The sequence below is a fragment of the Pseudophryne corroboree genome, chromosome 9 (genome assembly GCF_028390025.1).
Source record: "Pseudophryne corroboree isolate aPseCor3 chromosome 9, aPseCor3.hap2, whole genome shotgun sequence".
NCBI classification, from domain to species: Eukaryota; Metazoa; Chordata; class Amphibia; order Anura; family Myobatrachidae; genus Pseudophryne; species Pseudophryne corroboree.
Window position 1 is genome coordinate 269768180 of NC_086452.1, and position 15784 is coordinate 269783963.

General features: G+C 43.6%; 1 protein-coding gene across 1 annotated transcript in view; it reads left to right on the forward strand.

Moving 5' to 3' along the window:
- NTMT2 (N-terminal Xaa-Pro-Lys N-methyltransferase 2) overlaps positions 1–15784 on the forward strand; it is a 180764-nt gene that overhangs the window by 122893 nt on the left and 42087 nt on the right. The window contains exon 3 of the mRNA XM_063940296.1: positions 11120–11369. Coding sequence (XP_063796366.1) covers positions 11120–11369 — 250 coding nt within the window. The remainder of the gene's footprint in view (positions 1–11119; positions 11370–15784) is intronic.

The following is a 15784-nucleotide window of genomic DNA, read 5'->3' on the forward strand; positions in this document are numbered from 1 at the left end:
TGAATGAAATTTTCACACCATCCTGTTGCTGACTGGCGATGCACGTTGTTGTTGTCCAATGCACGTGTGTATTGCCATGCATACGCATGCGCAGTTATTACCTGGTCGCCCACTGTGCAAAAACGCACAGCAGCGATCAGGTCTAAATTAGGCCCATCGTTTTGCCCATCAGAGAAAGATTTTGCTTTTGCGATCAGGTCTGAATTAGGCCCTAGGTTCCATGGTGATATTTTTTTTTTCTTGCAACTACCTTACCATACAAATACATGGGCTTCTAAACAGGAATGGGTTCATTTGGGAGAGACAAATAACATTTGTACACCACATTGTCAGGTGATTTGACAAAAGAAACCGTTTAAATGTGGCATTCAAGCAGTGCTGTGGTTATCAACAGATTGACAGATGGACTGCCAACTAAAGGCCCATACATACTAGACGCATGAGTGGATCTATGCATGGGCAAGCAGGGCGGGCGCCTGGGGTTCTGCGGTCTTCGGGAGCGGCCGCAGTCACCCCGCAAGTGCCTGCTGCCTACCAGCACCCTGCATCCCGCACTCTGGCTGCAGCAAGTGCCGTAGGCAGTGTGGGTGGTCGGGAAGCTGGAGCGGGGCTGGTGAGTATTGGATTTTTGTTTTGTGTTTGTAAGCGGCGCTACAAGGGGTCATAACAACAGGGGCATCTCTACTGGCGGCACATCTAAGGGGGCATAACTACAGGGGCATCTCTACTGGGGGCACATCTAAGGGGGCATAACTACAGGGGCATCTCTACTGGGGGCACATCTAATGGGGACAAATCTACAGGGGGCATCTCTACTGGGGGCACAACTACAGGGGCCAAACCCCTACTTTTTTTTACATGCATTAACCCTGTTTTGCCTGTCAAAAGGAAACTTTCGCCCTGGGCGCCACAAGGTCTAGAACCGGCCATGACTAGATGAGCAAGTAAAAGATCTCGTTAAGAAGGGACGATCTTAGCGAGATATTTCACAATCTCGTCCAGTGTGTACACTAAATGTTGTTAATGAAGCACGCTCCCTGAACATGTACAGACGAGGTTGGTTCTCGTTAATGACATCCATGTAGATGCAGCATGACCGTCCCCCCCCCCCTCCCCCGGCACCCTCCACCGCCAATATCGGCGTCAGCAGGGATCGCCTAGTGTGTACTGGGCTTAACAGTTCAACAATGGCATATCAGAAGGTAATAATGAAGCGATGAACAGCCTGTAAATATATGTCCAGACCCAGGGCCCTAACTAGGCGTGTGTGAACACCATCACTGTCCCATGGCGAGTGCATTTGGCTTGCAGGGTGCCTGGAACAGAGCCACAGGCACCAAGAACAACAGTTCTGGGCATGCATCCTTAGGCACTGCTTTTCTTCCTTATGCTGGTGTCCAAGCCTGCCCCCTTAGAGTGACATTGTAACATTACATGTTCGGAGGGAAAGGCCGGCACAGGCTGAAAAATCACCTGTTATGGCAGTGTACTATGCTTACAAATATACACACGCATGTATTAAATGCAGATATCTTCCATAAGCTATGTATCAAGTTTCTTTACGACTGGATAGAAAACTTATACATTCAAACAATGGGGCAGATGTATTAACCTGGAGAGGGCATAAGGAAGTGATAAACCAGTGATATGTGCAAGGTGATAAACACACTAGCCAATCAGCTCCAATATGTAAATTAACAGTTAGGATCTGATTGGCTGGTGCCTTTATTAGAGATGAGCGGGTTCGGTTCCTCGGAATCCGAACCCGCCCGAACTTCATTTTTTTTTTACACGGGGCCGAGCGACTCGGATCTTCCCGCCTTGCTCGGTTAACCCGAGCGCGCCCGAACGTCTTCATCCCGCTGTCGGATTCTCGCGAGGCTCGGATTCTATATAAGGAGCCGCGCGTCGCCGCCATTTTCACACGTGCATTGAGATTCATAGGGAGAGGACGTGGCTGGCGTCCTCTCCGTTTATAGAGAAGAGAGTGAGACTAGAGTAGAGAGAGACACAGTAGTAATTTTGGGGAGCATTAGGAGGAGTACTACTACTTGCTGAAGTGATAGATAGATAGTGTGACTGTATAATGTATATCTGACTTGTGGGGGAGACACTGACAGTGGGGAGCAGTTAGAGTCTGAGAGCAGGACTCAGGAGTACATATAACGTACAGTGCACACTTTTGCTGCCAGAGTGCCACACTGCCATTGTGACCACACTGACCACCAGTATAATATATATTGTGATTGTCTGCTTAGGAGTACTACTTGCAAGTTGCTGATAGTGTGACCAGTGACCTGACCACCAGTTTAATAATCACCACCAGTTTAATATATATATATATATATATATATATATATATATATAAATTGTATATAATATATATATAATATTGTATACCACCTACCCGTTTTTTTTTTTTCTTTCTTCTTCTTTATACATACTACTATAGTAGCTTACTGTAGCAGTCTGCGGTGCTGCTGAGCTGACAGTGTCCAGCAGGTCCGTCATCAGTCATTACATAATAAATATATCTACCTGTCCGGCTGCAGTACTAGTGTGATATTATATATATATATATTGATTTCATCTCATTATCATCCAGTCTATATTAGCAGCAGACACAGTACGGTAGTCCACGGCTGTAGCTACCTCTGTGTCGGCAGTCGCTTGTCCATCCATAATTGTATACCACCTACCCGTGGTTTTTTTTTTCTCTCTTCTTTATACATACTACTATAGTAGCTTACTGTAGCAGTCTGCGGTGCTGCTGAGCTGACAGTGTCCAGCAGGTCTGTCATCAGTCATTACAAAATAAATATATCTACCTGTCCGGCTGCAGTACTAGTGTGATATTATATATATATATATTGATTTCATCTCATTATCATCCAGTCTATATTAGCAGCAGACACAGTACGGTAGTCCACGGCTGTAGCTACCTCTGTGTCGGCAGTCGCTCGTCCATCCATAATTGTATACCACCTACCCGTGGTTTTTTTCTTTCTTTCTTCTTTATACATACTACTATAGTAGCTTACTGTAGCAGTCTGCGGTGCTGCTGAGCTGACAGTGTCCAGCAGGTCCGTCATCAGTCATTACATAATAAATATATATACCTGTCCGGCTGCAGTACTAGTGTGATATTATATATATATTGATTTCATCTCATTATCATCCAGTCTATATTAGCAGCAGACACAGTACGGTAGTCCACGGCTGTAGCTACCTCTGTGTCGGCAGTCGCTCGTCCATCCATAATTGTATACCACCTACCCGTGGTTTTTTTTTCCTTTCTTCTTTATACATACTACTATAGTAGCTTACTGTAGCAGTCTGCGGTGCTGCTGAGCTGACATTGTCCAGCAGGTCCGTCATCAGTCATTACATAATAAATATATCTACCTGTCCGGCTGCAGTACTAGTGTGATATTATATATATATATATATATATATATATATATATATATATATATATTGATTTCATCTCATTATCATCCAGTCTATATTAGCAGCAGACACAGTACGGTAGTCCACGGCTGTAGCTACCTCTGTGTCGGCAGTCGCTTGTCCATCCATAATTGTATACCACCTACCCGTGGTTTTTTTTTTTCTCTCTTCTTTATACATACTACTATAGTAGCTTACTGTAGCAGTCTGCGGTGCTGCTGAGCTGACAGTGTCCAGCAGGTCTGTCATCAGTCATTACAAAATAAATATATCTACCTGTCCGGCTGCAGTACTAGTGTGATATTATATATATATATATATATATATATATATATATATATATATATATATTGATTTCATCTCATTATCATCCAGTCTATATTAGCAGCAGACACAGTACGGTAGTCCACGGCTGTAGCTACCTCTGTGTCGGCAGTCGCTCGTCCATCCATAAGTATACTAGTATCCATCCATCTCCATTGTTTACCTGAGGTGCCTTTTAGTTGTGCCTATTAAAATATGGAGAACAAAAATGTTGAGGTTCCAAAATTAGGGAAAGATCAAGATCCATTTCCACCTCGTGCTGAAGCTGCTGCCACTAGTCATGGCCGAGACGATGAAATGCCAGCAATGTCGTCTGCCAAGGCCGATGCCCAATGTCATAGTACAGAGCATGTAAAATCCAAAACACCAAATATCAGTAAAAAAAGGACTCCAAAATCTAAAATAAAATTGTCGGAGGAGAAGCTTAAACTTGCCAATATGCCATTTACCACACGGAGTGGCAAGGAACGGCTGAGGCCCTGGCCTATGTTCATGGCTAGTGGTTCAGCTTCACATGAGGATGGAAGCACTCAGCCTCTCGCTATAAAAATGAAAAGACTCAAGCTGGAAAAAGCACCGCAAAGAACTGTGCGTTCTTCGAAATCCCAAATCCACAAGGAGAGTCCAATTGTGTCGGTTGCGATGCCTGACCTTCCCAACACTGGACATGAAGAGCATGCGCCTTCCACCATTTGCACGCCCCCTGCAAGTGCTGGAAGGAGCACCCGCAGTCCAGTTCCTGATAGTCAGATTGAAGATGTCAGTGTTGAAGTACACCAGGATGAGGAGGATATGGGTGTTGCTGGCGCTGGGGAGGAAATTGACAAGGAGGATTCTGATGGTGAGGTGGTTTGTTTAAGTCAGGCACCCGGGGAGACACCTGTTGTCCGTGGGAGGAATATGGCCGTTGACATGCCTGGTGAAAATACCAAAAAAATCAGCTCTTTGGTGTGGAAGTATTTCAACAGAAATGCGGACAACATTTGTCAAGCCGTGTGTTGCCTTTGTCAAGCTGTAATAAGTAGGGGTAAGGACGTTAACCACCTCGGAACATCCTCCCTTATACGTCACCTGCAGCGCATTCATAATAAGTCAGTGACAAGTTCAAAAACTTTGGGCGACAGCGGAAGCAGTCCACTGACCAGTAAATCCCTTCCTCTTGTAACCAAGTTCACGCAAACCACCCCACCAACTCCCTCAGTGTCAATTTCCTCCTTCCCCAGGAATGCCAATAGTCCTGCAGGCCATGTCACTGGCAATTCTGACGATTCCTCTCCTGCCTGGGATTCCTCCGATGCATCCTTGCGTGTAACGCCTACTGCTGCTGGCGCTGCTGTTGTTGCTGCTGGGAGTCGATGGTCATCCCAGAGGGGAAATCGTAAGACCACTTTTACTACTTCCACCAAGCAATTGACTGTCCAACAGTCCTTTGCGAGGAAGATGAAATATAAACAGCAGTCATCCTGCTGCAAAGCGGATAACTGAGGCCTTGGCATCCTGGGTGGTGAGAAACGTGGTTCCGGTATCCATCATTACTGCAGAGCCAACTAGAGACTTGTTGGAGGTACTGTGTCCCCGGTACCAAATACCATCTAGGTTCCATTTCTCTAGGCAGGCGATACCGAAAATGTACACAGACCTCAGAAAAAGAGTCACCAGTGTCCTAAAAAAATGCAGCTGTACCCAATGTCCACTTAACCACGGACATGTGGACAAGTGGAGCAGGGCAGGGTCAGGACTATATGACTGTGACAGCCCACTGGGTAGATGTATGGACTCCCGCCGCAAGAACAGCAGCGGCGGCACCAGGAGCAGCATCTCGCAAACGCCAACTCTTTCCTAGGCAGGCTACGCTTTGTATCACCGGTTTCCAGAATACGCACACAGCTGAAAACCTCTTACGGCAACTGAGGAAGATCATCGCGGAATGGCTTACCCCAATTGGACTCTCCTGTGGATTTGTGGCATCGGACAACGCCAGCAATATTGTGTGTGCATTAAATCTGGGCAAATTCCAGCACGTCCCATGTTTTGCACATACCTTGAATTTGGTGGTGCAGAATTTTTTAAAAAGCGACAGGGGCGTGCAAGAGATGCTGTCGGTGGCCAGAAGAATTGCGGGACACTTTCGGCGTACAGGCACCACGTACAGAAGACTGGAGCAACACCAAAAACGCCTGAACCTGCCCTGCCATCATCTGAAGCAAGAAGTGGTAACGAGGTGGAATTCAACCCTATATATGCTTCAGAGGTTGGAGGAGCAGCAAAAGGCCATTCAAGCCTATACAATTCAGCACGATATAGGAGGTGGAATGCACCTGTCTCAAGCGCAGTGGAGAATGATTTCAACGTTGTGCAAGGTTCTGCTGCCCTTTGAACTTGCCACACGTGAAGTCAGTTCAGACACTGCCAGCCTGAGTCAGGTCATTCCCCTCATCAGGCTTTTGCAGAAGAAGCTGGAGACATTGAAGGAGGAGCTAACACGGAGCGATTCCGCTAGGCATGTGGGACTTGTGGATGGAGCCCTTAATTCGCTTAACAAGGATTCACGGGTGGTCAATCTGTTGAAATCAGAGCACTACATTTTGGCCACCGTGCTCGATCCTAGATTTAAAACCTACCTTGGATCTCTCTTTCCGGCAGACACAAGTCTGCTGGGGTTCAAAGACCTGCTGGTGAGAAAATTGTCAAGTCAAGCGGAACGCGACCTATCAACATCTCCTCCTTCACATTCCCCGCAACTGGGGGTGCGAGTAAAAGGCTCAGAATTCCGAGCCCACCCGCTGGCGGTGATGCAGGGCAGTCTGGAGCGACTGCTGATGCTGACATCTGGTCCGGACTGAAGGACCAGTCAACGATTACGGACATGTCGTCTACTGTCACTGCATATGATTCTCTCCCCATTGAAAGAATGGTGGAGGATTATATGAGTGACCGCATCCAAGTAGGCACGTCACACAGTCCGTACTTATACTGGCAGGAAAAAGAGGCAATTTGGAGGCCCTTGCACAAACTGGCTTTATTCTACCTAAGTTGCCCTCCCACAAGTGTGTACTCCGAAAGAGTGTTTAGTGCCGCCGCTCACCTTGTCAGCAATCGGCGTACGAGGTTACTTCCAGAAAATGTGGAGAAGATGATGTTCATTAAAATGAATTATAATCAATTCCTCCGTGGAGACATTGACCAGCAGCAATTGCCTCCACAAAGTACACAGGGAGCTGAGATGGTGGATTCCAGTGGGGATGAATTGATAATCTGTGAGGAGGGGGATGTACACGGTGATATATCGGAGGATGATGATGAGGTGGACATCTTGCCTCTGTAGAGCCAGTTTGTGCAAGGAGAGATTAATTGCTTCTTTTTTGGTGGGGGTCCAAACCAACCCGTCATTTCAGTCACAGTCGTGTGGCAGACCCTGTCACTGAAATGATGGGTTGGTTAAAGTGTGCATGTCCTGTTTATACAACATAAGGGTGGGTGGGAGGGCCCAAGGACAATTCCATCTTGCACCTCTTTTTTCTTTAATTTTTCTTTGCGTCATGTGCTGTTTGGGGAGTGTTTTTTTGGAAGGGTTATCCTGCGTGACACTGCAGTGACACTCCTAGATGGGCCCGGTGTTTGTGTCGGCCACTAGGGTCGCTTATCTTACTCACACAGCTACCTCATTGCGCCTCTTTTTTTCTTTGCGTCATGTGCTGTTTGGGGAGTGTTTTTTGGAAGGGCCATCCTGCGTGACACTGCAGTGCCACTCCTAGATGGGCCCGGTGTTTGTGTCGGCCACTAGGGTCGCTTAGCTTAGTCATCCAGCGACCTCGGTGCAAATTTTAGGACTAAAAATAATATTGTGAGGTGTGAGGTATTCAGAATAGACTGAAAATGAGTGGAAATTATGGTTTTTGAGGTTAATAATACTTTGGGATCAAAATGACCCCCAAATTCTATGATTTAAGCTGTTTTTTTAGTGTTTTTTGAAAAAAACACCCGAATCCAAAACACACCCGAATCCGACAAAAAAAATTCGGTGAGGTTTTGCCAAAACGCGGTCGAACCCAAAACACGGCCGCGGAACCGAACCCAAAACCAAAACCCCGAAAAATTTCAAGTGCACATCTCTAGCCTTTATCACCTTGCACATATCACTGGTTTATCACTTCCTTATGCCGTCTCCAGGTTAATACATCTACCCCAATGTGCAAGGCTGGTTATGGATATCTCTTCATCTGAGCAACCTCATTTACTGGCTAATACCAAGTCTATTCATAAGAAAGAAACTATTACATGAATATTTACAGTATGAACTGTATGAACCTGCATTGAAGCCCTGGAGTGGCATATTAATCTGGATGGTTCATTGTACAGTATACAATAACTACAGTATTATCTTCCATTTCAATTATAATCATAGAAAATGCCTATGAAGTTCATACATGGTATAAAGTTATATGATATCTAGTCCCAGTCAGACTACATAAGAGACTGTCATCCTTTTCCCCTTTATGCTGCAATGGTGAAAGTGCTCCAAAAATTCCACCTTTTGGCAAGATCTACTTGAAGATATATTACAGACATGATTCCTGCTGTCCTTGGACAGTTCTCTTAGGTCTGCCTATCCCTGGCCTCAGCAAAGTCTCTAATAAATTGACATTTCATTTTACTCAAACATCCAAAAGCATGATCGTAACATTCTGGAAGACACCCTCGTCATCCCCTTTACATTTAAGTAAAATAAATTATGATTCATAATATCAACGGAAAAGATGACTTAATCAAAACAAATATGGGATACCTGTTCTTGTTCCACTTATAACTCAGAAATAATGGGAGTTTCATGCAAACTACATTCTGAAAACTAAACTATAAGATCTGTCAAAACTATCCTTAAGGAATTGACTACTTGTTACTAAATTTTATTTTTTGATTCCAAAGAATTTAGTATTTATAATAAATACCCTTGCAGCCCATTCATTCGAGAGTAAACTTCCCATACTCTTCACTCCCTTTTTAGTCCTCTTTACCCTTTTTCACCACTTTCCATCTTCCCTCTTTTTCTTATTATACTATCATACAGAAAACACAGTTAATAAAAATACACTTTGGCTCGTATTCAGTTCTCTGCTATCAGTGGCTACACACATCGTTTTAGAAAAAAGTACCCCAACATCCCCAATTTTCTTGCCCAATCCAAAAAAACAATGGATAGACTCATATACAAAGTATGTAAAACTTTGCAGGTCTTATGTGTAATATGTGTTTTTCACAAATATGGGAATTCCTGAAGTAAACCAATACAAGTGTTGCCATTGTGCTAAAAACTATGGCACAATTATGAAATACTGTAAGCCGATAAGCATTGCAGATAATCTTACCTAACATTTGTACATTTGTACAAATTTCCTTTAGGGTGTAATGTAACCAAATGTAGATTGTGAAATTATAAGAACATACAGCATCTACTGTACTAACAGACGTGGCATAGAATCATTTTATAACACTGACAGTAGAGATCAAATGTGAAAGTACTATCCTACTCATCAGAACAGGATACACACAGTAACTGGGGCCAGCTCTACAGTAGCCTATTTTTAATTAAGAAGTTGAAAGGTTTAATATTCTCGCTTTTAATCCAACACACGTTTATGGTGTGTCAGGGAAAGTGTTTATCTTTCTTAAGTTGAATTATTATCCATAGTAATATAACTAATATCTGCTACTGAAATTCACTCTACTCATTCCTTGCTTAACTTAGCCGGGACTACAGTATAATGCAAGACAAAAACTTTTCTAATTACAGATTTATTTACTTTATAAACATATATAAAACATGCATTTGTACATTTTGTGCATTTATTTGCAAAAACGTCCTAATCATTTTTAATGGGTACAGATGTGAGTACAATGGGTACAGTACACTGAGCAACGTTATGCCATTCTACACGAGAAGCCCGGCACAACTGAGATGCTTTGGAGATGCAGCATACCATATCTTTCTTTACATTTTGCATCTTAGTTGCTGTGCAGAAGCAACAAGAAGTCTCTCGCGGTGTACCAGAGATGCTAGCCTATGACTTTAACAGCACAGGAATTTGTTTTACACATGCACAAAGTTGCAGTTGAAGCACAACGGAACCTGCCATGAGAAAAAGCCATGACTGCCTACATCGGAGCCCTTTTTACACCTATTCGTACTCAGATGCACACATATGCACAAATATCGCAAACCCCAGTGGACGGAGGGCCTGATTCACTATGGATCGCTATTGCGGCTGAGATAGCGATTTTCACAAATCTGCTATTGCTAAAAATCGCATGTGAAGAGCAGCCCAGGAAGGATAAAAGACGCCCACCAAAGCAATCGCAAATCTGTGTATGCAGTAGCAGAATCGCAGTGCATATGCAAAAAATGAACACAATCGACAGCTGCGGCTGAACCATGCCTACTCAAAATAATGAGAATGCAGTCACACTGGGCGCCATGTTTTTTATCGCAGAGTTTGCAGATTATGTCAAATACACGACCTGAAAACAGTCATGACACCTGCGTTTTCCTGTGTACACACGCCCGCCCAGTTCAGCTGTCAATCACAGCCGGCCGCCACAGCAGCATGTGTAGGGGCGGCTGGCTGGTCGCCTGTATACATACAGCGATGCGCCAGTATATCGGCAGATATATTGGCTGTCGGCTGTGCTGCAGGGTCAACGTGATATGTCTGTGAATGACGGAGTTCACAGACATATCACCCGTACACACTGGCCGACGGACCTGCGATATATCGGGCAGTGTGTACCCACCTTTAGGCCGCAAACATAGAGCTATCGCATTTTGACCTTCGTGCACACGCAGTGTGTTTTCAGCGCATGTGCAGTCTGCCGATAATCGCTCACTGCATGCACTCTCACATTAGCAAATGATAGTAAATCTGGTCCAGTGTACGCTAGTAATGTAGTTTTCTTACTTTCCTTTAGTTTATTTATACAAAAAAGATACAGATTTTGAGTGAGAAAGTTGCTCAATGCAGCCAAGTCACACAGGACCAGGAGTGCCAAGAAGAGCCATTTATAAATAAAGCCACACTATAAAAAGGACACATCTGTACCACAACCTATTAGATAACAGAGGGGTAATTGTGTAGATCACTTTTTTTTATTGAGAAGACAAATTTTTCAAATTGTTTGAAGTATGACAAAATATGTTTTCCAGTTGTAGTTCTTCTATTCTGCAAAATAAATTTTCTTTCACTTGTTTACTGACAAGAGTTTCCCATACTGTAAATAAATATTTCATTAAAGACAACTAATTGAGTATCTTATAGAAATCACTAACTGCAATGTTTTTATTTTCATACAGGGTCCAGGAAAAGCTGGTACAGAATTTGCACTTGATTGTGGTTCAGGGATCGGAAGAGTAAGTAAACATGTCCTCTTGCCAGTTTTTAATAACATTGAACTGGTGGATATGACAGAGTCTTTTCTAGAAGAAGCCCAAAACTACCTGGAAGAGGAAGCGGACAGGGTGGAGACTCTTTACTGCTACTGTCTGCAAGACTTCACTCCCGCCACTAGAAAGTATGATGTCATCTGGATGCAGTGGGTTTCAGGTTAGTTCTGACAATCATTGCACAATGTATAAATCATACGAAGCAGAAATGGCTGTAAATTGCTGTAGAATTCCAATATATATATTAGAGATGAGCGGGTTTGGTTCCCTGAGGACCAAACACCCGAACTTCACTACCCGAGCCCGGATCCGAGTCAGGCTCGTGTTTTCCCGCCTGACTCGGAAACCAGAACGAAGCAAAACGTCATCATCCCGCTGTCGGATTCTCGCGGGGTTTGGATTCCATATAAGGAGCCGCGCGTCGCCGCCATTTTCACTCCTGCATTGGAGAGTGTAGAGAGAGGATGTGTCTCCGTCCTCAGTGTCCTGCATCAGTTCAGTGGTAGTGTCTTGTGCTGCATCAGTCCAGTCACAGTGGTCGTGTCCTCTGCTGCCATATGTCCAGTGTTGCTCTATAAGTCCAGTCCAGTGGTGCTGTGTTGTGCTGCATCAGTCCAGTTGTAGTGTCTTGTGCTGCATCAGTCCAGTTACATTGGTGATGTCCTCTGCAGCCATATGTCTAGTGCTGCTGTATAAGTCCAGTCCAGTGGTGCTGTGTTGTGCTGCATCAGTTCAGTGGTGGTGTATTGTGCTGCATCAGTCCAGTGACAATGGAGGTTTCCTCTGCTACCATATGTCCAGTGCTGCTGTATAAGTCCAGTCCATTGCAGTGGTGCTGTGTTGTCCTGCATCAGTACAGTGGTAGGGTCTTGTGCTGCATTAGTCCAGTCACAGTGGTCGTGTCCTCTGCTGCCATATGTCCAGTGTTGCTCTATAAGTCCAGTCCAGTGGTGCTGTGTTGTGCTGCATCAGTCTAGTGGTGGTGTCTTGTGCTGCATCAGTCCAGTCACATTGGTGATGTCCTCTGCAGTCATATGTCCAGTGCTGTTGTATCAGTCCAGTGGTGCTGTGTTGTGCTGCATCAGTTCAGTGGTGGTGTATTGTGCTGTATCAGTCCAGTTACAGTGGTGGTGTCCTCTGCTGCCATATGTCTGGTGCTGCTGTATAAATCCAGTCCATTGCAGTGGTGCTGTGTTATCCTGCATCAGTCCAGCGGTGGTGTCTTGTGCTGCTGTATAAGTCCAGTGGTACTGCCGTATATGTCCAGCGGTACTGCCGTATAAACCCAGTGATACTATCATATAATTCCAGGGGTACTGGCATATAAATCAATGCCAGTGATACTGCCGTACATGTCCAGTGATACTGCCTTATATGTCTAGTGGTACTGCCGTATGATTCCAGTGGTACTGCCGTATAATTCCAATGATACTGTCGTATAGTTCCAGTGATACTGGTGTATAATTCCAGCAGTACTGGCGTATAAATCGAGTCCAGTGATACTGCTGTATATGTCCAGTGGTACTGCCATATAATTCCAGTGATACTGCCATATTATTCCAGTGGTACTGGCGTATAATTCCAGCAGTACTGCCATATATGTCCATTGGTACTGCCGTATAAATCCAGTGGTACCGGCATATAAATCTAGTCCAGTGATACTGCCACATATGTCCAGTGGTACTGCCATAAAAAAACGTAGCACTGGCGTATAAATCCAGTCCACTGATACTGCCTTATATGTCCAGTGGCACTGCCATATAATTCCAGTGATAATGCTGTAAAAGTCCAGTGGTACTGGCGTATAACTCCAGTGATACTGCAGTATAAATCCAGTGCAGTGGTACTGCCGTATAAATCCAGTGGTACTGCCGTATAATTCCAGTGATCTTAGACCTGGTATTAACAAACAATGGGGATTTGGTATCAGGTATTATAGTAGGGGAACCCATAGAAAACAGCGACGACAATATGGTCACATTCAATATCAGTTTCTATAAACAGCCCTATACTGGCTCAACTAGGACTTTAAACTTTAGCAAAGCAAATTTTGAAAAGATGAGAGTATTTTTCAGTGATATTGAATGGGAAGGTTTGTTTTTATGAAAAAATACTACGGAGAAATTGGAGGTACTAAAATTCCTGCTAGCTAAAAATACACTCAAATGTATTCCTATGAGTAGCAACAAAAGGAATAAAAATCATAAACCGATGTGGCTTAACAAAAAGATTAAGGAATTTATGGACAAAAAAAGGGGAGCATTTAAAAAATACAAATCTGACGGGGAAGCAGAGTCATTTCAGCACTATAAGGAATGTAACAAAATTTGCAAAAAGGAAATAAGAGCGGCTAAAGGATAAACTGAAAAACTAGTAGCAAAGGAAAGCAAAGCGAATCCCAAAAAATTCTTTAAATACATTAATAGCAAGAGATTAAAGAAGGAGAGTATAGGCCCTTTAAAAGACAAGTTGGGAGTCTTAAGCAAAAATGATAATGACATAGCGGACACACTAAATGAGTTTTTTTCAACAGTTTTCACTAGAGAGGACCCAATTCAGGGACTGACACACAATCTCAATAATGAGAATATCACACTGATAGGTACTTATTTAAGCGAGGAAGTAGTCTGTGACCGATTAAAACATTTAAAGATGAATAAATCACCAGGGCCCGATGGCATTCATCCAAGGGTTCTAATGGAGCTTCACTCTGAACTGGCAAAACCGCTATCTTTGATCTTTAAGGATTCAGTTATATCAGGTATGGTTCCCAAAGACTGGCGTATAGCGGAAGTAGTGCCTATATTCAAAAAGGGAAGTAAAGCTGAACCAGGTAATTATAGACCAGTTAGTCTTACATCTATAGTGGGGAAAGTATTGGAAGGTATTCTAAGAGATAGTATTCAGAAGTTCCTTGAAACCAATAAGGTCATTAAAAGGAATCAACATGGGTTTATGAAGGACAGATCCTGTCAAACCAACTTACTTGGCTTTTATGAAACAGTAAGCGCAAACCTAGATCAGGGTAAAGACGTGGATGTAATCTTTTTAGACTTTGCCAAAGCGTTCGATACTGTACCACACATGAGACTTATCTACAAGCTACAAGAATCAGGGCTAGGAAGCACAATATGCACTTGGGTCAAAAACTGGTTAGATAATAGGGAGCAGCGCGTTGTGGTTAATGGATCTTTTTCAACTTGGACTGAAGTGCTAAGTGGTGTGCCGCAAGGCTCAGTATTAGGACCGCTATTGTTCAATATTTTCATTAACGACCTAACAGAAGGTCTAGAGAGCATGGTGTCAATTTTTGCAGATGATACCAAATTGTGTAAGGCTATAAATACAGGGGAGGATGCCGAGTCTCTTCAGAACGACTTAGTTAAATTAGAAGCATGGGCAGCCAAATGGAGAATGCGCTTCAACACAGACAAGTGTAAGGTAATGCACTGTGGTAACAAGAACAAAAAGTACACCTACCTACTAAATGGGGTAAAATTAGGGGATTCTGTACTGGAAAAGGACTTAGGTGTCCTCATAGATAGCAAGCTAAGCAGTAGTACCCAAAGTAGGACTGCAGCAAAGAAGGCTAATAAGATATTAGCATGCATAAAACGGGGTATTGATGCTAGGGACGAGAGTATTATACTCCCGTTATATAAATCACTAGTGAGGCCACACCTTGAATACTGTGTACAATTCTGGGCACCGTACTACAAAAAGGATATCCTGGAGCTTGAAAAGGTACAGAGGAGGGCGACCAAACTAATTAAGGGCATGGAGACGATGGAATACAAGGAAAGGCTTGAAAGACTAGGCATGTTTACATTGGAAAAGCGGAGACTAAGAGGGGATATGATCAACATCTACAAATATATAAGGGGACAATACACAGAGCTTGCGCGGGACCTGTTTTTGGTTAGATCAACACAGAGGACTCGTGGACACTCGCTCAGGTTAGAGGAGAGGAGATTCCGCACAATACGGCGTAAAGGCTTTTTCACGGTAAGGACAATACGTGTTTGGAATTCCCTGCCCGAGGGAGTTGTAATGGCGGAATCTGTCAACACCTTAAAAGAATGGGTTAGATAAATTCCTAATGGATAAGGATATCCAGGGGTATGGTGCATAGTCATGCATTATAGTTACTATAAATAGGGATAAAATGCAACGGCTGACAGCAGCATCAGTCAGAAATTTTTGTCAAATCATCATGCATAGGAGACCACAGATAGGTTGAACTCGATGGACAATTGTCTTTTTTCAACCTCAGATACTATGTTACTATGTTACTATGTTACTATGCTGTATAATTTCAGTGGTACTGGCGTATAAGTCCAGTGATTCTGCCGTACAAATCCAGTGTAGTGGTACTGCTGTATAAATCCAGTGATACTGCCGTATAATTCCAGTGATACTGCCGTATAATTCCAATGATATTGTCATATAATTCCAGTGGTACTGGCTTATAAATCCAGTGATACTGCCGTATAAATCCAGTCCAGTGGTACTGCCGTATAAGTCCAGTGGTACTGCCGTATAAATCCAGTGGTACTGCCGTATAAATCCAGTGAT